Source organism: Lampetra planeri, chromosome 45 (genome assembly GCF_965212315.1).
Source record: "Lampetra planeri chromosome 45, kcLamPlan1.2.h2, whole genome shotgun sequence".
Classification (NCBI taxonomy): domain Eukaryota; kingdom Metazoa; phylum Chordata; class Hyperoartia; order Petromyzontiformes; family Petromyzontidae; genus Lampetra; species Lampetra planeri.
Genome location: NC_136151.1, coordinates 7993790 through 8016041, shown reverse-complemented (window position 1 = coordinate 8016041; position 22252 = coordinate 7993790). Strand labels below are relative to the sequence as shown.

The window sequence follows — 22252 nt, the reverse complement described above, 5'->3', positions numbered from 1 at the left end:
TGCGATTGTTTGTTATGTCTCGAGCATGCGGAGCGCGGGTCGGGCTGTGTGTGTGTGTGTGTGAGGATGGACGCGCTGTCTGCTTGTGTTTGCTCTGTGTCAAATAGTGTTTATGCGTTGCGGCATGGGGATGTTATCTTGATGGCGAAGTTAATTATTAATTCGGTTGCGTCGAGTGTCCCGCGCTGTTACCATCCCGTGGGTTGCCGTGTGCGACTTGGTTATTTTGATGATTTTTTTTGCTGCAAGGTACGACAGGGTTAACGGTGTGTGTCTGCCTGCAGCTCTGCTTGCGATTGTGCATAATGTACGACCTGTGTGGAACTTTGCTGCTTGTAATCGCGATATGCGACTGCACGTACTGTAGAGACTGTCTTTCTGTACGGATACGGAGTGCGCTACATTGTTTGACCATTGGGTTCGGGATTGTTATTAGTTGTGCGTACCTGTTCGGAAATTGGTCGATTCGTGGGGGACCCTAATTTTTGGTTGTATGGGTGTTCGTGCACACGAGCTTGCATGTGTGTTCATAGGAAATTGCGAGTGTTGAGAGACGAGGGTGTTGTTGGTGGCTCTGCCGTGAAGGGTGATGGGGCCGTAAATTACCGCCAAGTGGCGTCGCTCTTTCCGTTGATTGCGTGCGGCCAGGGGATGCATTGCGAGTTGGTGTGTATGAGCAATGTGTCTTGGTCAACTATGGGTTAAAAATTCCCCCGATATGACTGCTGTGCGCAGCGAGCTGCGGCTATGCGTCGTATCATTGGGGGTTGTTAAAACGTGACAGGGGATGTGTGTTGTGACCCCCAGCAAGGGGCAGCTGGGGTGCACGCACGGGAAAAACTGGTGGTCGCACGTAGGGCCGCCATTTTGGCTAGCGCGGGAAATCGCGGGGATGCGCTCGGCGCATGGGGCCGCCATTTTGAGCGCGAGGGGAAAACCTCGGTGGGGCGCTTTGCGCGTGACGCCGCCATTTTGAGGGGATGCGGTTAATGGATCTCATCCCTTGACTCTCGTGTTGCGCTCTAACTTGTGTGCGTGCATTGCGTGTTGTGCGCAATGCTGGCGTGTTGGCGCCCATCGGGGTAAAGGGAGCATAGTGGCCCGTGTCTGACTAAGGGGGGGCGTGTCATTGCACCAGCATTTTGGGACTGAGCTGCTGGCTGGGTTCTATTCTGGGGCAAATATTTCACCAGTATACGCCTGCCATTGTTGAGTGGGGGATGCACGAGTTGTGGTCACATCGGCCTATGACCGATGGCTGACCTGGCAGCCCGGAGGCGAGACACTCCGTGGTATGTCTCAAACTAATGGGCCGTGTGCTCATATGGCTCGGGAAGTCGGGGTTCCGTCATGCGGTGGCAGACTGTAAACCTGGTGGGCCGGGGGCTCACGGAATTCAGGAGTAGAGGTTCCGTTACGTTGCAGCGAATGGGGAGACCTGGCTAGCATGGGGCGGGGATTCCCCTTGCGGGTCCTCCAGCGGGAAGGGCCGCGGATTTGTTCCGCTCTGGGTTATGACGTTATTGAATGTATAGGGGAACTAGTCCTGAAAATCCTATTCGGGGATGTGGATATTGTGGGGGTTCAAGCGAATGGAATATGGCCTAGGTTAGCGGAATGCGACGGGTCCGAGGTAATTGCTAGGATGGCAGTGCGGACACGTGCTAGACAGCGGGTTCAGCCTATTGGTGATAGTAAGCCTAATTTGTTCAGAATACGTGTTGGGGAGTGCGACTCCATATCGTCAAGATATTGGCTAGGGAACATTGCCCCGTGGGGGGTCGATGGGGTCTGGCCTTGCCAAGGGATGAACCTTCCCTTGTCTGTAAAGCGTCACACTATAAGATGCTGGGGTGTGTCCATTGGTGATGGGATAGTACGGGATGGAACGTGGCTGAGTCATTGCGATGTGCCATTGTCTCGTCCCCGAAATTGCACTGGTCAAGTGGATGGCCAGTGAATGTTGCTGTGGTTGGACGACCACGGTGCGGCCGAAGGCAGGTTAAATGTTGCCGCTGGGGAGCGTGGCTCTCTCCACGCGAGGGTGTGCGGCCGGGGGCTGTGTTGAGAGTGACAGTGGGTAGATGCTGTGTACGTGAGATGTCTGTGCTGGTCCTCAAGAGAGGACTGCTGATGGGCAAGAGCAGGAAAATGTTTGTTGTCACGTGTAAATAATATTTTTTAGTTAAAATGTAGATACTGGGGCGTCCATCGCGTCGATTTTTGGGTATTTATTGGGTTTCTCCTTACGCGGGGCGGATTTCGATCATCTCCACTACCCTGGGGCCGGGTGGCTGTCGTGTACGACATGCGGATGTGCGTTTCGTGGTGCTGTGCCTCAGGGGGTTGGGTTCTCTTTCTCGTCACAGATCTTCGGCGCCTGACACACTGGGTGTCACCAGTTGTATTAACCGGATGTGGACTTGAAGGGGGAGTGGAGCGCCTGTTCGTCACTCCTGCTCTACCAGTTGTTCTCTGAAGTTGGACTTGAGCCAGGCGGATGGACCAACAACACGGACACGCATTCCTGATTATGCGCGTCTGCCGTTCTTGCATGTCGGTGACCGTTGTTGTGCATTACTTTCTATTCGTAAATTCTTCTTGCTTGTTGCACGGAGGACGGGCCGGTGTTCCGTACCGGATCCTGATCCCTTCCCTTTCGTTAATTGTGTTTGTCGTTGTACTCTCCATTGTGTCTGGGGTGATTCCTGATTGTGATGCCGTCCTATTGCAGCCGGGATGGCTGGATTTTTCATCAGGGGGGGGGTCATGTAATGCGAGCATAAATGGGGTTGCTGCTGGGCTCTGGCCCAATCACACGGCCCGGGGTATTGGGGGCGGAGCCCGGTATGGGGGGCGTGTGGGAGGGGTCGCCGTTCACCTCGGCTCCAATGGGAAGCGAGGTGAATGGGGGTGGAGCCAGCGGGGCAGTATGGGAAGGCCGGATCTGACGATCCGGAAGGGGAGGAGTCAGGGTCACGTGGGAGAGACGATATAGAGGGGAGCCCGGAAGAGATCGGGGTCAGTTGGTGGAGTGAAGAAGCGGGACCACGTTGGGTGGCCGCAGCGCCATCAGCCACGTGGCTGATGGGGCTTCGGCGGCACACCGTCGGCCAGCGGTGTGCAGAGCGGGGAGGAGCGGAGCGACTGACGGGAGAGGAGCTGATGGGAGAGCGCGTGCGGGGCGCGCGCGAGGAGGAGCTAACGGAGGAGCGTGCGGGGCACGCGAGAGGAGCGTGCGGGGCACGTGAGAGGAGCGTGCGGGGCACGCGAGAGGAGACGCTGGTCCCTTGTCAGGACCAGCAGGGTGTGAGGACGAGTGGAGGAGCTGAGGAGGAAGTGCGTGCGGGGGCGCGCGCGAGACGACGCTGGTCCGCGGAGACCAGCGGGGTGCGGAGAAAGAACTTGAATTAAAGACCAACGGAGACCAGCAGTGCCTGACGGAGTCTTTTATTACAATAGGATGGGGGGTAGTAGGTTAGGGAGTGGCAGGTGTCGGGTAAGAGAGTGTTGGGTGCAGGTGAGTGGGTGGTGGTCATCATTACCAAGCGTTGCCATGTCATTATCATCATCATCGTGCTCTTCATCATCATCCATCAGTCAGGATCCATTCATCATCATAGCTCATGGTGACGAGGAACAAGCAAACTGACTGAGAGTGCAGCTATAAATACCACGAGATGCGCCATGGAATGTGGCCCAAGGCTACAGACAGCACTTACCTGTGAAGGCGTGAGCTGAAGATTTACAAACTGTGCCCGGTTTTAATCTCCAATACTATAACATCTATACAAACAAAACAACAGTAACCATCCCAAAAAAATACATGTTACACAAGTCAGTCTCAGCTATGAGAGAGTCACATTCACAGCCTAGATGACAATCTTGACAATAGATTTTCAGATTTTATTTTTTATTCACCCAGAACACATTGACCCTTGACCCACAATACAATGTGATTACAATTCACAGGTAACCCAGAACACAATCAAGTCTATGTATATTTACGCGATCTAACCCAATAAACCTTTATCATTGATAATATTGGTCGCGAAAGCTTACGTGTTAAAGTCGATTTGTTTAACCAGGTGAGAACTCAAGAAACCAGGATGAGTCTCGGTTGCACGGAGTGATGATAATGATGCTGATGCTGCTGATGATGATTCCATTATTATTGATGTTACTGGTTCTACTCCTGATGCTGATGATGATTATGATGGAGCTACTGCTGTTGATTCTGTTGCTCCGGTTGTTAATTCTGCTGCTGATGATACTTCTGCTGATGAAGATCGAGTCGAGATAAATTTAAATTTAACGAGGTGAGAACTCAGGAGATCAGGATGAGTGTCATTGACAAGAATGACCTGGGTCACAAAAATGAAAAAAGCAAAACAAGTCAAACCCATGCCAGCAATGAAGCAAATATAAATCTCACCCACAGCCCAGAACACAATGCGATTAGCGTTCACACAAGTACACAACTGGTACGATATAATCAATGCGTTACAAATAATATACGTGTTGCTAGACACCCTGAGACTCGAGGTTGGGTTCACACCGTATTGGTGTCTCACGTTAAGGAGGAACGCCGTTGTGGCTAGGATATGTTAACTCCCTCGCCTGGTATGCAGGAGGTCATTGGTTGGATTCCGACCCTGACAGTTGCTGGAAATTTGGAGTTTGTGTTGTCTCTATCCCTGTAATAACACACAGTGTCTTTGTGTTATTAATGCGTGTTGAGACAATATTAGTCGTGTCGTATTGTAAGGTAGATCCTCACTCTAGATATATATCAGGTGCTTAATAACTTTAACCCACTTCAACGTCAAAACACAGTTCCCATTGTTGTCAGCAGAAGCGTTATCCCATAAATCGAAAGTTGTGGCTTCAGGTCTAAAAGTCTGACAGCAGATAATTAAAATATTAATCAAAACAAACCTTTACGAATAATATTGGTGGCGAAAGACCTCCTACTACTACTATGTTTTAATTGGCTTCTCTCTCGCTATGCCCTGTAAAATAAAACTAGTTTGGGTGGGGGGGTCATTCGACCCCTGGTTATAACAAAAATGTTTTAGCCCAGTGACGCTCAGCACACACCACGAGTAGTCCCCCCCTAGTGATGCCATCCCATTCCCACCCCGGGTTTATCACCCAACGAGCGAGTGACCGCGAGGGGGACGGCGCGCATCACCCCGCAGCGTCACGTGACGCGTGTTCCCAGCACGCCCGCGGTGGAGCTCCGCCCTCTGGGCGTTGAGCGCCACGTGGCGCGCGGTGCGAGGGACGATGACGTCAGAGAGAAGCTTGGCTCCCCCCGCCCTCCCCCACCAGTGCGCTAACCACTGCACCACCGCTCCACCCCACACTACGCACATGGCTCTCTATACGCTAAAGACAAAGATCCCCCGTGTAGCCTTAACAGACTGTTGGGGCAAGTGCTGTTCGTAGCGAGTAGCAACTATGAAGGCCGGCACTGTGACACACGAGGGAGTGGGTAGGCAGCACCACGCCCAGAAATACACAAAGACACGCACAGACACAGAAACAAAGACACAAACACAATATCAAAGACACACAAAGACAAAGATACGCACAGACACAGTAACAAAGACACAAACACAAGAACAAAGACACGCACAGACACAGTAACAAAGACACACACACACAAAGGCGTACAGACCAAAAAACTAACCCAAAGAAAATTATCCCCGTGTAGCCTTAACAGACTGTAGAGGCAAGTGCTGTTTGCTAGAAGCACCTATGAAGTCCGGCACTGTGGCACACGAGGGGGTCGGTGACCAGCACCACGCCCGACCCGCCTTTGTCTCCCCAGTGGCGATGTTTACACATCGCAGCAGGTACTCATTTGAGGCTCAGTCGACCTAGGGGAGAGCCTGGACCGATTCTGATAATCGTCACTGGTGTTGGTGAACCGGTCATGGGTCTCCCCTAGGTCGAATCAGCCTGAAAAATAGTTCCTGGTACGGTGTGTAAACATCACCACTGGGGAAACAAAGGCGGCCGGGCGTGGTGTTGGCCACCCACCCCCTAGTGTGCTGTGCCGGCCTTCATAGGGGCCGTCCATAAATGACGTCACGCGATTTTTGACCCCCCACCCTTCGTCACACGGCATCAGAAAAGTCAGACCCCCCCCTCAAATATGACGTCACAAAGCTCTGCCCCCCCCCCAAAAAAAAAATGCTTCAAATCGCTTTAAACTATTGTCATTGTAGTGCATATTTAATGTGGCGCTGCACTCTTATGTTGTAGGAGAAAACATTTATAAAAAAAGTTTATTTAACTAAGTAGAACGTGTTGTCTATATTTATTTAAGTTGCGCATTTTGACGTGACGTCACATTTTTCAACCCCTCCCCCCATCGTCACAAATGTCTGCCCCCCTCCCCCCAGGTGCGTGACGTCATTTATGGACGGCCCCATAGGAGCTCGCTAACAGCCCTTGCCCCAACAGCCTGTGAAGGCTACACGGGGGATCTGTGTCTTTGTGTGCGCGAGTCTGTGCGTTGTGCCCGTTTCTCTGCGCTGCTCACACTCCGTGCTCTCAGCACGCACGACTCAGATCCAGAATCCTCACTGAGTCATCACGATACACACCCAGTGCGGGGTAGAGCGGTTGACTAAACGAGTGGTGGACGGAGTGCAGCAGCTCCATTGAGTCGGCGCGGTAGAACGACAGCAGCCCCGCCTCCCAGTGCAGGTGACACCCGACTCTCCGGGGAGGATCCCTCACCGGCACTGACGTCGCTACACCACCATGAAGCACTGAGCAGCTGTTGTTATTTTTATATAAAACCCAGGATGAGTCGTTCTGTCCCAGCCCGCACTCTTTACCACTCCCTTTCCGTGCGATCGTCCCGTACGCGACTCCAACCGCACAGCCCCCCGCCGCACCCCCCACGTCCACCTCCCAGTAGTGCTGACCCGACGAGAAGCTCTCGGAGCACAGGGCTTGTGCACAGCCATCAAAGCGGTGCGGGTGATCGCGGCGACCCTGGGAGACAGCGGTCCACGTCACCGTCCTGAGATCCGAGGAAATCTGGAGTTTGTGGTAGGCCGAGTTTGGGTCCACAGTCGGTGAGCGTCCGTCTGCAGTAACGATAATCACAGTAGCCGTGTAACAACAGCACCACTATAACAACAGCACTCGTGCACTAACACGCACGTACACTGCAATAGAGCAATTCATAATGAGCATTGTTATGCAACGTTGTAATGCGTAGCTATCGGTGTGATGACATGTAACGGGCACTTTGTAAATCCGCTGCTGGATGAGGGCCTCGCTACGCCGTGCGGGTTGCGGGGACATTTGACCATACTTCACCACGCCGGTCACCGCGCGTTGGCGAAGGCAGGCGGCGCAGCTGGCGAGAGCACAGAAGTACAGTACAGCGGTGCGTTTGTCTGCCCCGTCATCTACATTTTTAAAAGTCCCGCTTCAGTTCAATATTCACTGTGTAGTAGATGTAAAACATGTGATGATACCATCAAAATGTGAACTGCTCTATATATTCTAATGCAAGGCTGAAAACTTAAAATGTATTAATTGCTTTCAACATGTATTTGTTAAAAAATTTTATTTAAATAGAAAGATCAAACATGGAGCAATTGTTAAGTTTTTTCGGTAAAGTCACGTACGTAAAATAATAATAATAAAATAAAGTGATACCGTACATTTAGCTGTGACGGTCCCACCTGAAGACGGAGACTTGTGTTGCCTTCGAAACATCGTGATTGAATTGAGTTATTTTCATTTATTATTATTTTATTTTATTATTATATTTTACCAACGTGACTTTACCGAAACAACCTCAGAGTATGAATCCTTGCAGTCACGAAAGCTTCAAATCTAGAATTGTTAAGTTAAATCAATGAAGTTCTAATAATAAAAAATAAAACACTTTTCAAAAATCGCAGCTTTTGCGATTTGCTAATCGCATTGTTTCAAATTGCGACTTCGATTTGGAATCGATTCATCGTTCAGCCCCACTGTGCGGAAGTGCCCGTGGGAGGCAGTGGATCACAGCAGCAGCAGCGTGGATATCAACACCGCCGCAGCGTCTCTGTGTGTGTACAACAAACACAAACATCTCCCGTGTGTCACCTTTCACAGACTGTAGGGGCAAGTGGTGTTGGTGAGCACCTGTGAAGGCCGACACGGCACACGAGGTGGGTGTGATAGTGTAGTGATGTACACTCGTGTGTGTGTGTGTGATAGTGTAGTGATGGACACTCGTGTGTGTGTGATAGTGTAGTGATGTACACTCTGTGTGTGTGATAGTGTAGTGATGTACACTCGTGTGTGTGTGATAGTGTAGTGATGTACACTCGTGTGTGTGTGTGTGTGTGATAGTGTAGTGATGTACACTCGTGTGTGTGTGATAGTGTAGTGATGTACACTCGTGTGTGTAATAGTGTAGTGATGTACACTCGTGTGTGTGATAGTGTAGTGATGTACACTAGTGTGTGTGTGATAGTGTAGTGATGTACACTAGTGTGTGTGTGATAGTGTAGTGATGTACACTAGTGTGTGTGTGATAGTGTAGTGATGTACACTCGTGTGTGTGTGTGTGTGATAGTGTAGTGATGTACACTCGTGTGTGTGTGTGTGAGTGTAGTGATGTACACTCGTGTGTGTGTGTGTGTGATAGTGTAGTGATGTACACTCGTGTGTGTGTGAGTGTAGTGATGTACACTCGTGTGTGTGTGATAGTGTAGTGATGTACACTAGTGTGTGTGTGATAGTGTAGTGATGTACACTGTGTGTGTGATAGTGTAGTGATGTACACTAGTGTGTGTGTGATAGTGTAGTGATGTACACTCGTGTGTGTGTGATAGTGTAGTGATGTACACTCGTGTGTGTGTGTGTGTGATAGTGTAGTGATGTACACTCGTGTGTGTGTGTGTGAGTGTAGTGATGTACACTCGTGTGTGTGTGTGTGTGAGTGTAGTGATGTACACTCGTGTGTGTGTGAGTGTAGTGATGTACACTCGTGTGTGTGTGATAGTGTAGTGATGTACACTAGTGTGTGTGTGATAGTGTAGTGATGTACACTGTGTGTGTGATAGTGTAGTGATGTACACTCGTGTGTGTGTGTGTGATAGTGTAGTGATGTACACTCGTGTGTGTGTGTGATAGTGTAGTGATGTACACTCGTGTGTGTGTGTGATAGTGTAGTGATGTACACTCGTGTGTGTGTGTGTGTGTGAGTGTAGTGATGTACACTCGTGTGTGTGTGTGTGAGTGTAGTGATGTACACTCGTGTGTGTGTGTGATAGTGTAGTGATGTACACTCGTGTGTGTGTGAGTGTAGTGATGTACACTCGTGAGTGTGTGATAGTGTAGTGATGTACACTCGTGTCTGTGTGTGATAGTGTAGTGATGTACACTCGTGTGTGTGTGTGATAGTGTAGTGATGCACACTCGTGTGTGTGTGTGTGATAGTGTAGTGATGTACACTCGTGTGTGTGTGATAGTGTAGTGATGTACACTCGTGTGTGTGTGTGATAGTGTAGTGATGTACACTGTGTGTGTGTGTGATAGTGTAGTGATGTACACTCGTGTGAGTGTGTGTGATAGTGTAGTGATGTACACTGTGTGTGTGTGTGATAGTGTAGTGATGTACTGTACACTCGTATGTGTGTGTGTGTGTGATAGTGTAGTGATGTACACTCGTGTGTGTGATAGTGTAGTGATGTACACTCGTGTGTGTGTGTGATAGTGTAGTGATGTACACTCGTGTGTGTGTGATAGTGTAGTGATGTACACTCGTGTGTGTGTGTGATAGTGTAGTGATGTACACTGTGTGAGTGTGTGATAGTGTAGTGATGTACTGTACACTCGTATGTGTGTGTGTGATAGTGTAGTGATGTAGACTCGTGTGTGTGATAGTGTAGTGATGTACACTCGTGTGTGTGTGTGATAGTGTAGTGATGTACACTCGTGTGTGTGTGTGATAGTGTAGTGATGTACACTCGTGTGTTTGTGATAGTGTAGTGATGTACACTCGTGTGTTTGTGATAGTGTAGTGATGTACACTCGTGTGTGTGTGTGTGATAGTGTAGTGATGTACACTCGTGTGTTTGATAGTGTAGTGATGTACACTTGTGTGTGTGATAGTGTAGTGATGTACACTCGTGTGTGTGTGTGATGGTGTAGTGATGTACACTCGTGTTTGTGTGATAGTGTAGTGATGTACACTTGTGTGTGATAGTGTAGTGATGTACACTCGTGTGTGTGTGTGATGGTGTAGTGATGTACACTCGTGTTTGTGTGATAGTGTAGTGATGTACACTCGTGTGTGTGATGGTGTAGTGATGTACACTCTGTGTGTGTGTGTGATGGTGTAGTGATGTACACTTGTGTGTGATAGTGTAGTGATGTACACTCGTGTTTGTGTGATAGTGTAGTGATGTACACTTGTGTGTGATAGTGTAGTGATGTACACTCGTGTGTGTGTGTGATGGTGTAGTGATGTACACTCGTGTGTGTGTGATGGTGTAGTGATGTACACTCGTGTGTGTGATAGTGTAGTGATGTACACTCTGTGTGTGTGATAGTGTAGTGATGTACACTCGTGTGTGTGTGTGATGGTGTAGTGATGTACACTCGTGTGTGTGATGGTGTAGTGATGTACACTCGTGTGTGTGATGGTGTAGTGATGTACACTCTGTGTGTGTGATAGTGTAGTGATGTACACTCGTGTGTGTGTGTGATAGTGTAGTGATGTACACTCGTGTGTGTGTGTGTGATAGTGTAGTGATATACACTCGTGTGTGTGATGGTGTAGTGATGTACACTCTGTGTGTGTGATAGTGTAGTGATGTACACTCGTGTGTGTGTGTGATAGTGTAGTGATGTTCACTCGTGTGTGTGATAGTGTAATGATGTACACTCGTGTGTGTGTGTGTGATAGTGTAGTGATGTACACTCGTGTGTGTGATAGTGTAGTGATGTACACTCGTGTGTGTGTGATAGTGTAGTGATGTAAACTCGTGTGTGTGTGTGATAGTGTAGTGATGTACACTCGTGTGTGTGTGATAGTGTAGTGATGTACACTCGTGTGTGTGTGATAGTGTAGTGATGTACACTCGTGTGTGTGTGATAGTGTGGTGATGTACACTCGTGTGTGTGATAGTGTAGTGATGTACACTCGTGTGTGTGATAGTGTGGTGATGTACACTGTGTGTGTGATGGTGTAGTGATGTACACTCGTGTGTGTGTGTGATAGTGTAGTGATGTACACTCGTGTGTGTGTGTGTGTGATAGTGTAGTGATGTACACTCGTGTGTGTGTGATAGTGTAGTGATGTACACTCTGTGTGTGTGATAGTGTAGTGATGTACACTCGTGTGTGTGATAGTGTAGTGATGTACACTCGTGTGTGTGTGTGTGTGATAGTGTAGTGATGTACACTCGTGTGTGTGTGTGATAGTGTAGTGATGTACACTCGTGTGTGTGATAGTGTAGTGATGTACACTCGTGTGTGTGTTAGTGTAGTGATGTACACTCTGTGTGTGTGTGTGATAGTGTAGTGATGTACACTCGTGTGTGTGATAGTGTAGTGATGTACACTCTGTGTGTGTGTGTGATAGTGTAGTGATGTACACTCGTGTGTGTGTGTGTGGTAGTGTAGTGATGTACACTGTGTGTGTGTGGTAGTGTAGTGATGTACACTGTGTGTGTGTGATAGTTTAGTGATGTACACTCGTGTGTGTGTGTGTGTGGATAGTGTAGTGATGTACACTCGTGTGTGTGTGTGTGTGATAGTGTAGTGATGTACACTCGTGTGTGTGTGTGTGATGGTGTAGTGATGTACACTCTGTGTGTGTGTGTGATAGTGTAGTGATGTATACTCGTGTGTGTGTGTGTGATAGTGTAGTGATGTACACTCGTGTGTGTGTGTGTGTTAGTGTAGTGATGTACACTCGTGTGTGTGTGTGTGATAGTGTAGTGATGCACACTCGTGTGTGTGTGTGTGTGATAGTGTAGTGATGTACACTCGTGTGTGTGTGTGTGATAGTGTAGTGATGTACACTCGTGTGTGTGTGTGATAGTGTAGTGATGTACACTCGTGTGTGTGTGTGTGATAGTGTAGTGATGTACACTCGTGTGTGTGATAGTGTAGTGATGTACACTCGTGTGTGTGTGTGATAGTGTAGTGATGTACACTCGTGTGTGTGATAGTGTAGTGATGTACACTCGTGTGTGTGTGTGTGTGATAGTGTAGTGATGTACACTCGTGTGTGTGTGATAGTGTAGTGATGTACACTCGTGTGTGTGTGTGATAGTGTAGTGATGTACACTCGTGTGTGTGATAGTGTAGTGATGTACACTCGTGTGTGTGTGTGTGTGATAGTGTAGTGATGTACACTCGTGTGTGTGTGATAGTGTAGTGATGTACACTCGTGTGTGTGTGTGATAGTGTAGTGATGTACACTCGTGTGTGTGATAGTGTAGTGATGTACACTCGTGTGTGTGTGTGTGTGATAGTGTAGTGATGTACACTCGTGTGTGTGTGATAGTGTAGTGATGTACACTCGTGTGTGTGTGTGATAGTGTAGTGATGTACACTCGTGTGTGTGTGTGATAGTGTAGTGATGTACACTCGTGTGTGTGTGTGATAGTGTAGTGATGTACACTCGTGTGTGTGTGTGATAGTGTAGTGATGTACACTCGTGTGTGTGTGTGTGTGATAGTGTAGTGATGTTCACTCGTGTGTGTGTGTGATAGTGTAGTGATGTACACTCGTGTGTGTGATAGTGTAGTGATGTACACTCGTGTGTGTGTGTGTGTGATAGTGTAGTGATGTACACTCGTGTGTGTGTGATAGTGTAGTGATGTACACTCGTGTGTGTGTGTGATAGTGTAGTGATGTACACTCGTGTGTGTGTGTGATAGTGTAGTGATGTACACTCGTGTGTGTGTGTGTGTGATAGTGTAGTGATGTACACTCGTGTGTGTGATAGTGTAGTAATGTACACTCTGTGTGTGTGTGTGATAGTGTAGTAATTTACACTCTGTGTGTGTGATAGTGTAGTGATGTACACTCGTGTGTGTGTGTGATAGTGTAGTGATGTACACTCGTGTGTGTGTGTGATAGTGTAGTGATGTACACTCGTGTGTGTGTGTGATAGTGTAGTGATGTACACTCGTGTATGTGTGTGATAGTGTAGTGACGAACACTCGTGTGTGTGTGTGTGTGAAAGTGTAGTGATGTACACTCGTATGTGTGTGTGTGTGATAGTGTAGTGATGTTCACTCGTGTGTGTGTGATAGTGTAGTGATGTACACTCGTGTGTGTGATAGTGTAGTGATGTACACTCGTGTGTGTGTGTGTGTGTGATAGTGTAGTGATGTACACTCGTGTATGTGTGTGATAGTGTAGTGATGTACACTCGTGTATGTGTGTGATAGTGTAGTGATGTACACTCGTGTGTGTGTGTGTGTGTGATAGTGTAGTGATGTACACTCGTGTGTGTGATGGTGTAGTGATGAACACTCGTGTATGTGTGTGATAGTGTAGTGATGTACACTCGTGTGTGTGTGTGATAGTGTAGTGATGTACACTCGTGTGTGTGTGTGATAGTGTAGTGATGTACACTCGTGTGTGTGATAGTGTAGTGATGTACACTCGTGTGTGTATGTGTGTGATGGTGTAGTGATGTACACTCGTGTGTGTGATAGTGTAGTGATGTACACTCGTGTGTGTGTGTGAGAGTGTAGTGATGTACACTCGTGTGTGTGATAGTGTAGTGATGTACACTCGTGTGTGTGTGTGATAGTGTAGTGATGTACACTCGTGTGTGTGTGATAGTGTAGTGATGTACACTCGTGTGTGTGTGTGTGATAGTGTAGTGATGTACACTCGTGTGTGTGTGTGTGTGTGATGGTGTAGTGATGTACACTCGTGTGTGTGATAGTGTAGTGATGTACACTTGTGTGTGTGTGTGTGATGGTGTAGTGATGTACACTCGTGTGTGTGTGTGTGTGATAGTGTAGTGATGTACACTATGTGTGTGTGATAGTGTAGTGATGTACACTCGTGTGTGTGTGATAGTGTAGTGATGTACACTCGTGTGTGTGTGATAGTGTAGTGATGTAAACTCGTGTGTGTGTGTGGTAGTGTAGTGATGTACACTGTGTATGTGATAGTGTAGTGATGTACAATCGTGTGTGTGTGTGATAGTGTAGTGATGTACACTCGTGTGTGTGTGATAGTGTAGTGATGTACACTCGTTTGTGTGTGTGTGATAGTGTAGTGATGTACACTCTGTGTGTGTGTGTGATAGTGTAGTGATGTACACTCGTGTGTGTGTGTGTGATAGTGTAGTGATGTACACTCGTGTGTGTGATAGTGTAGTGATGTACACTCGTGTGTGTGTGGTAGTGTAGTGATGTACACTGTGTGTGTGTGGTAGTGTAGTGATGTACACGGTGTGTGTGTGATAGTTTAGTGATGTACACTCGTGTGTGTGTGTGTGTGATAGTGTAGTGATGTACACTCGTGTGTGTGTGTGTGTGATAGTGTAGTGATGTACACTCGTGTGTGTGTGTGTGATGGTGTAGTGATGTACACTCTGTGTGTGTGTGTGATAGTGTAGTGATGTATACTCGTGTGTGTATGTGTTAGTGTAGTGATGTACACTCGTGTGTGTGTGTGTGTGATAGTGTAGTGATGCACACTCGTGTGTGTGTGTGTGTGATAGTGTAGTGATGTACACTCGTGTGTGTGTGTGATAGAGTAGTGATGTACACTCGTGTGTGTGTGATAGTGTAGTGATGTACACTCGTGTGTGTGTGTGATAGTGTAGTGATGGACACTCGTGTGTGTGATAGTGTAGTGATGTACACTCGTGTGTGTGATAGTGTAGTGATGTACACTCGTGTGTGTGATAGTGTAGTGATGTACACTCGTGTGTGTGTGTGTGATAGTGTAGTGATGTACACTCGTGTGTGTGATAGTGTAGTGATGTACACTCGTGTGTGTGTGTGTGATAGTGTAGTGATGTACACTCGTGTGTGTGTGATAGTGTAGTGATGTACACTCGTGTGTGTGTGTGTGTGATAGTGTAGTGATGTACACTCGTGTGTGTGTGTGTGATAGTGTAGTGATGTACACTCGTGTGTGTGTGTGTGATAGTGTAGTGATGTTCACTCGTGTGTGTGTGTGTGTGATAGTGTAGTGATGTACACTCGTGTGTGTGATAGTGTAGTAATGTACACTCTGTGTGTGTGATAGTGTAGTGATGTACACTCGTGTGTGTGTGAGATAGTGTAGTGATGTACACTCGTGTGTGTGTGTGATAGTGTAGTGATGTACACTCGTGTGTGTGTGTGTGATAGTGTAGTGATGTACACTCGTGTATGTGTGTGATAGTGTAGTGATGTACACTCGTGTGTGTGATGGTGTAGTGACGAACACTCGTGTGTGTGTGTGTGAAAGTGTAGTGATGTACACTCGTGTGTGTGTGTGTGATAGTGTAGTGATGTTCACTCGTGTGTGTGTGTGATAGTGTAGTGATGTACACTCGTGTGTGTGATAGTGTAGTGATGTACACTCGTGTGTGTGTGTGTGTGTGATAGTGTAGTGATGTACACTCGTGTGTGTGTGTGATAGTGTAGTGATGTACACTCGTGTGTGTGATAGTGTAGTAATGTACACTCTGTGTGTGTGTGTGATAGTGTAGTAATTTACACTCTGTGTGTGTGATAGTGTAGTGATGTACACTCGTGTGTGTGTGTGATAGTGTAGTGATGTACACTCGTGTGTGTGTGTGATAGTGTAGTGATGTACACTCGTGTGTGTGTGTGATAGTGTAGTGATGTACACTCGTGTATGTGTGTGATAGTGTAGTGACGAACACTCGTGTGTGTGTGTGTGTGAAAGTGTAGTGATGTACACTCGTATGTGTGTGTGTGTGTGTGATAGTGTAGTGATGTACACTCGTGTGTGTGATAGTGTAGTGATGTACACTCGTGTGTGTGTGGTAGTGTAGTGATGTACACTGTGTGTGTGTGGTAGTGTAGTGATGTACACGGTGTGTGTGTGATAGTTTAGTGATGTACACTCGTGTGTGTGTGTGTGTGATAGTGTAGTGATGTACACTCGTGTGTGTGTGTGTGTGATAGTGTAGTGATGTACACTCGTGTGTGTGTGTGTGATGGTGTAGTGATGTACACTCTGTGTGTGTGTGTGATAGTGTAGTGATGTATACTCGTGTGTGTATGTGTTAGTGTAGTGATGTACACTCGTGTGTGTGTGTGTGTGATAGTGTAGTGATGCACACTCGTGTGTGTGTGTGTGTGTGATAGTGTAGTGATGTACACTCGTGTGTGTGTGTGATAGAGTAGTGATGTACACTCGTGTGTGTGTGATAGTGTAGTGATGTACACTCGTGTGTGTGTGTGATAGTGTAGTGATGGACACTCGTGTGTGTGATAGTGTAGTGATGTACACTCGTGTGTGTGATAGTGTAGTGATGTACACTCGTGTGTGTGATAGTGTAGTGATGTACACTCGTGTGTGTGTGTGTGATAGTGTAGTGATGTACACTCGTGTGTGTGATAGTGTAGTGATGTACACTCGTGTGTGTGTGTGTGATAGTGTAGTGATGTACACTCGTGTGTGTGTGATAGTGTAGTGATGTACACTCGTGTGTGTGTGTGTGTGTGATAGTGTAGTGATGTACACTCGTGTGTGTGTGTGTGATAGTGTAGTGATGTACACTCGTGTGTGTGTGTGTGATAGTGTAGTGATGTTCACTCGTGTGTGTGTGTGTGTGAGATAGTGTAGTGATGTACACTCGTGTGTGTGATAGTGTAGTAATGTACACTCTGTGTGTGTGATAGTGTAGTGATGTACACTCGTGTGTGTGTGAGATAGTGTAGTGATGTACACTCGTGTGTGTGTGTGATAGTGTAGTGATGTACACTCGTGTGTGTGTGTGTGATAGTGTAGTGATGTACACTCGTGTATGTGTGTGATAGTGTAGTGATGTACACTCGTGTGTGTGATGGTGTAGTGACGAACACTCGTGTGTGTGTGTGTGAAAGTGTAGTGATGTACACTCGTGTGTGTGTGTGTGATAGTGTAGTGATGTACACTCGTGTGTGTATGTGTGTGATGGTGTAGTGATGTACACTCGTGTGTGTGATAGTGTAGTGATGTACACTCGTGTGTGTGTGTGAGAGTGTAGTGATGTACACTCGTGTGTGTGATAGTGTAGTGATGTACACTCGTGTGTGTGTGTGATAGTGTAGTAATTTACACTCGTGTGTGTGTGATAGTGTAGTGATGTACACTCGTGTGTGTGTGTGATAGTGTAGTGATGTACACTCGTGTGTGTGTGTGATAGTGTAGTGATGTACACTCGTGTGTGTGTGTGATAGTGTAGTGATGTACACTCGTGTATGTGTGTGATAGTGTAGTGACGAACACTCGTGTGTGTGTGTGTGTGAAAGTGTAGTGATGTACACTCGTATGTGTGTGTGTGTGATAGTGTAGTGATGTTCACTCGTGTGTGTGTGATAGTGTAGTGATGTACACTCGTGTGTGTGATAGTGTAGTGATGTACACTCGTGTGTGTGTGTGTGTGTGATAGTGTAGTGATGTACACTCGTGTATGTGTGTGATAGTGTAGTGATGTACACTCGTGTATGTGTGTGATAGTGTAGTGATGTACACTCGTGTGTGTGTGTGTGTGTGATAGTGTAGTGATGTACACTCGTGTGTGTGATGGTGTAGTGATGAACACTCGTGTATGTGTGTGATAGTGTAGTGATGTACACTCGTGTGTGTGTGTGATAGTGTAGTGATGTACACTCGTGTGTGTGTGTGATAGTGTAGTGATGTACACTCGTGTGTGTGATAGTGTAGTGATGTACACTCGTGTGTGTATGTGTGTGATGGTGTAGTGATGTACACTCGTGTGTGTGATAGTGTAGTGATGTACACTCGTGTGTGTGTGTGAGAGTGTAGTGATGTACACTCGTGTGTGTGATAGTGTAGTGATGTACACTCGTGTGTGTGTGTGATAGTGTAGTGATGTACACTCGTGTGTGTGTGATAGTGTAGTGATGTACACTCGTGTGTGTGTGTGTGATAGTGTAGTGATGTACACTCGTGTGTGTGTGTGTGTGTGATGGTGTAGTGATGTACACTCGTGTGTGTGATAGTGTAGTGATGTACACTTGTGTGTGTGTGTGTGATGGTGTAGTGATGTACACTCGTGTGTGTGTGTGTGTGATAGTGTAGTGATGTACACTATGTGTGTGTGATAGTGTAGTGATGTACACTCGTGTGTGTGTGATAGTGTAGTGATGTACACTCGTGTGTGTGTGATAGTGTAGTGATGTAAACTCGTGTGTGTGTGTGGTAGTGTAGTGATGTACACTGTGTATGTGATAGTGTAGTGATGTACAATCGTGTGTGTGTGTGATAGTGTAGTGATGTACACTCGTGTGTGTGTGATAGTGTAGTGATGTACACTCGTTTGTGTGTGTGTGATAGTGTAGTGATGTACACTCTGTGTGTGTGTGTGATAGTGTAGTGATGTACACTCGTGTGTGTGTGTGTGATAGTGTAGTGATGTACACTCGTGTGTGTGATAGTGTAGTGATGTACACTCGTGTGTGTGTGGTAGTGTAGTGATGTACACTGTGTGTGTGTGGTAGTGTAGTGATGTACACGGTGTGTGTGTGATAGTTTAGTGATGTACACTCGTGTGTGTGTGTGTGTGATAGTGTAGTGATGTACACTCGTGTGTGTGTGTGTGTGTGATAGTGTAGTGATGTACACTCGTGTGTGTGTGTGTGATGGTGTAGTGATGTACACTCTGTGTGTGTGTGTGATAGTGTAGTGATGTATACTCGTGTGTGTATGTGTTAGTGTAGTGATGTACACTCGTGTGTGTGTGTGTGTGATAGTGTAGTGATGCACACTCGTGTGTGTGTGTGTGTGATAGTGTAGTGATGTACACTCGTGTGTGTGTGTGATAGAGTAGTGATGTACACTCGTGTGTGTGTGTGATAGTGTAGTGATGGACACTCGTGTGTGTGATAGTGTAGTGATGTACACTCGTGTGTGTGATAGTGTAGTGATGTACACTCGTGTGTGTGATAGTGTAGTGATGTACACTCGTGTGTGTGTGTGTGATAGTGTAGTGATGTACACTCGTGTGTGTGATAGTGTAGTGATGTACACTCGTGTGTGTGTGTGTGATAGTGTAGTGATGTACACTCGTGTGTGTGTGATAGTGTAGTGATGTACACTCGTGTGTGTGTGTGTGTGATAGTGTAGTGATGTACACTCGTGTGTGTGTGTGTGTGATAGTGTAGTGATGTACACTCGTGTGTGTGTGTGTGTGTGATAGTGTAGTGATGTTCACTCGTGTGTGTGTGTGTGTGATAGTGTAGTGATGTACACTCGTGTGTGTGATAGTGTAGTGATGTACACTCTGTGTGTGTGTGTGTGATAGTGTAGTAATGTACACTCTGTGTGTGTGATAGTGTAGTGATGTACACTCGTGTGTGTGTGAGATAGTGTAGTGATGTACACTCGTGTGTGTGTGTGATAGTGTAGTGATGTACACTCGTGTGTGTGTGTGTGATAGTGTAGTGATGTACACTCGTGTATGTGTGTGATAGTGTAGTGATGTACACTCGTGTGTGTGATGGTGTAGTGACGAACACTCGTGTGTGTGTGTGTGAAAGTGTAGTGATGTACACTCGTGTGTGTGTGTGTGATAGTGTAGTGATGTTCACTCGTGTGTGTGTGTGATAGTGTAGTGATGTACACTCGTGTGTGTGATAGTGTAGTGATGTACACTCGTGTGTGTGTGTGTGTGTGATAGTGTAGTGATGTACACTCGTGTATGTGTGTGATAGTGTAGTGATGTACACTCGTGTATGTGTGTGATAGTGTAGTGATGTACACTCGTGTGTGTGTGTGTGTGATAGTGTAGTGATGTACACTCGTGTGTGTGATGGTGTAGTGATGAACACTCGTGTATGTGTGTGATAGTGTAGTGATGTACACTTGTGTGTGTGATGGTGTAGTGATGTACACTCGCGTGTGTATGTGTGTGATGGTGTAGTGATGTACACTCGTGTGTGTGTGAGAGTGTAGTGATGTACACTCGTGTGTGTGTGTGATAGTGTAGTGATGTACACTCGTGTGTGTGTGTGTGATATTGTAGTGATGTACACTCGTGTGTGTGTGTGTGTGTGATAGTGTAGTGATGTACACTCGTGTGTGTGTGTGATATTGTAGTGATGTACACTCGTGTGTGTGTGATAGTGTAGTGATGTACACTCGTGTGTGTGTGTGATAGTGTAGTGATGTACACTCGTGTGTGTGTGTGTGTGATAGTGTAGTGATGCACACTCGTGTGTGTGTGTGTGATAGTGTAGTGATGTACACTCGTGTGTGTGTGTGTGATAGTGTAGTGATGTACACTCGTGTGTGTGTGTGATAGTGTAGTGATGTACACTCGTGTGTGCGTGTGATAGTGTAGTGATGTACACTCGTGTGTGTGTGTGATAGTGTAGTGATGTACACTCGTGTGTGTGTGTGTGTGTGATAGTGTAGTGATGCACACTCGTGTGTGTGTGTGTGATAGTGTAGTGATGTACACTCGTGTGTGTGTGTGTGATAGTGTAGTGATGTACACTCGTGTGTGTGTGTGATAGTGTAGTGATGTACACTCGTGTGTGTATGTGATAGTGTAGTGATGTACACTCGTGTGTGTGTGTGATAGTGTAGTGATGTACACTGTGTGTGTGTGTGATAGTGTAGTGATGTACACTCGTGTGTGTGTGTGATAGTGTAGTGATGTACACTCGTGTGTGTATGTGATAGTGTAGTGATGTACACTCGTGTGTGTGTGTGATAGTGTAGTGATGTACACTGTGTGTGTGTGTGATAGTGTAGTGATGTACACTCGTGTGTGTGTGTGATAGTGTAGTGATGTACACTCGTGTGTGTATGTGATAGTGTAGTGATGTACACTCGTGTGTGTGTGTGATAGTGTAGTGATGTACACTGTGTGTGTGTGTGATAGTGTAGTGATGTACACTCGTGTGTGTGTGTGTGATAGTGTAGTGATGTACACTCGTGTGTGTATGTGATAGTGTAGTGATGTACACTCGTGTGTGTGTGTGATAGTGTAGTGATGTACACTGTGTGTGTGTGTGATAGTGTAGTGATGTACACTCGTGTGTGTGTGTGATAGTGTAGTGATGTACACTCGTGTGTGTGTGTGATAGTGTAGTGATGTACACTCGTGTGTGCGTGTGATAGTGTAGTGATGTACACTCGTGTGTGTGCGTGTGATAGTGTAGTGATGTACACTCGTGTGTGTGTGTGTGATAGTGTAGTGATGTACACTCGTGTGTGCGTGTGATAGTGTAGTGATGTACACTCGTGTGTGTGTGATAGTGTAGTGATGGACACTCGTGTGTGTGTGTGTGTGATAGTGTAGTGATGTACACTCGTGTGTGTGTGTGTGATAGTGTAGTGATGTATTCTCGTGTGTGTGTGTGTGATAGTGTAGTGATGTACACTCGTGTGTGTGTGTGATAGTGTAGTGATGTATACTCGTGTGTGTGATAGTGTAGTGATGTACACTCGTGTGTGTGTGTGTGTGTGATAGTGTAGTGATGTATACTCGTGTGTGTGATAGTGTAGTGATGTACACTCGTGTGTGTGTGTGATAGTGTAGTGATGTACACTCGTGTGTGTGTGATAGTGTAGTGATGTACACTCGTGTGTGTGTGTGATAGTGTAGTGATGTACACTCGTGCGTGTGTGATAGTGTGGTGATGTACACTCGTGTGTGTGTGTGTGATAGTGTAGTGATGTACACTCGTGTGTGTGATGGTGATAGTGTAGTGATGTACACTCTTGTGTGTGTGATGGTGATAGTGTAGTGATGTACACTCGTGTGTGTGTGATAGTGTAGTGATGTACACTCGTGTGTGTGTGTGTGATAGTGTAGTGATGTACACTCGTGTGTGTGTGTGATAGTGTAGTGATGTACACTCGTGTGTGTGTGTGTGATAGTGTAGTGATGTACACTCGTGTGTGTGTGTGTGTGATAGTGTAGTGATGTACACTCGTGTGTGTGATAGTGTAGTGATGTACACTCGTGTGTGTGTGATAGTGTAGTGATGTACACACGTGTGTGTGTAATAGTGTAGTGATGTACACTCGTGTGTGTGTGATGGTGTAG

The 22252-nt window shown here is 46.7% G+C and overlaps 1 protein-coding gene across 1 annotated transcript in view; it reads right to left on the bottom strand.

Moving 5' to 3' along the window:
• Positions 1-6160: 6160 nt before the first annotated feature.
• LOC144733223 (E3 ubiquitin-protein ligase TRIM11-like) overlaps positions 6161-22252 on the bottom strand; it is a 34148-nt gene continuing 18056 nt past the window's right edge. Inside the window, exon 6 of the mRNA XM_078615018.1 lies at positions 6161-7109. Within this exon, the coding sequence (XP_078471144.1) occupies positions 6565-7109 (545 nt within the window). The 3' untranslated portion in view covers positions 6161-6564. The remainder of the gene's footprint in view (positions 7110-22252) is intronic.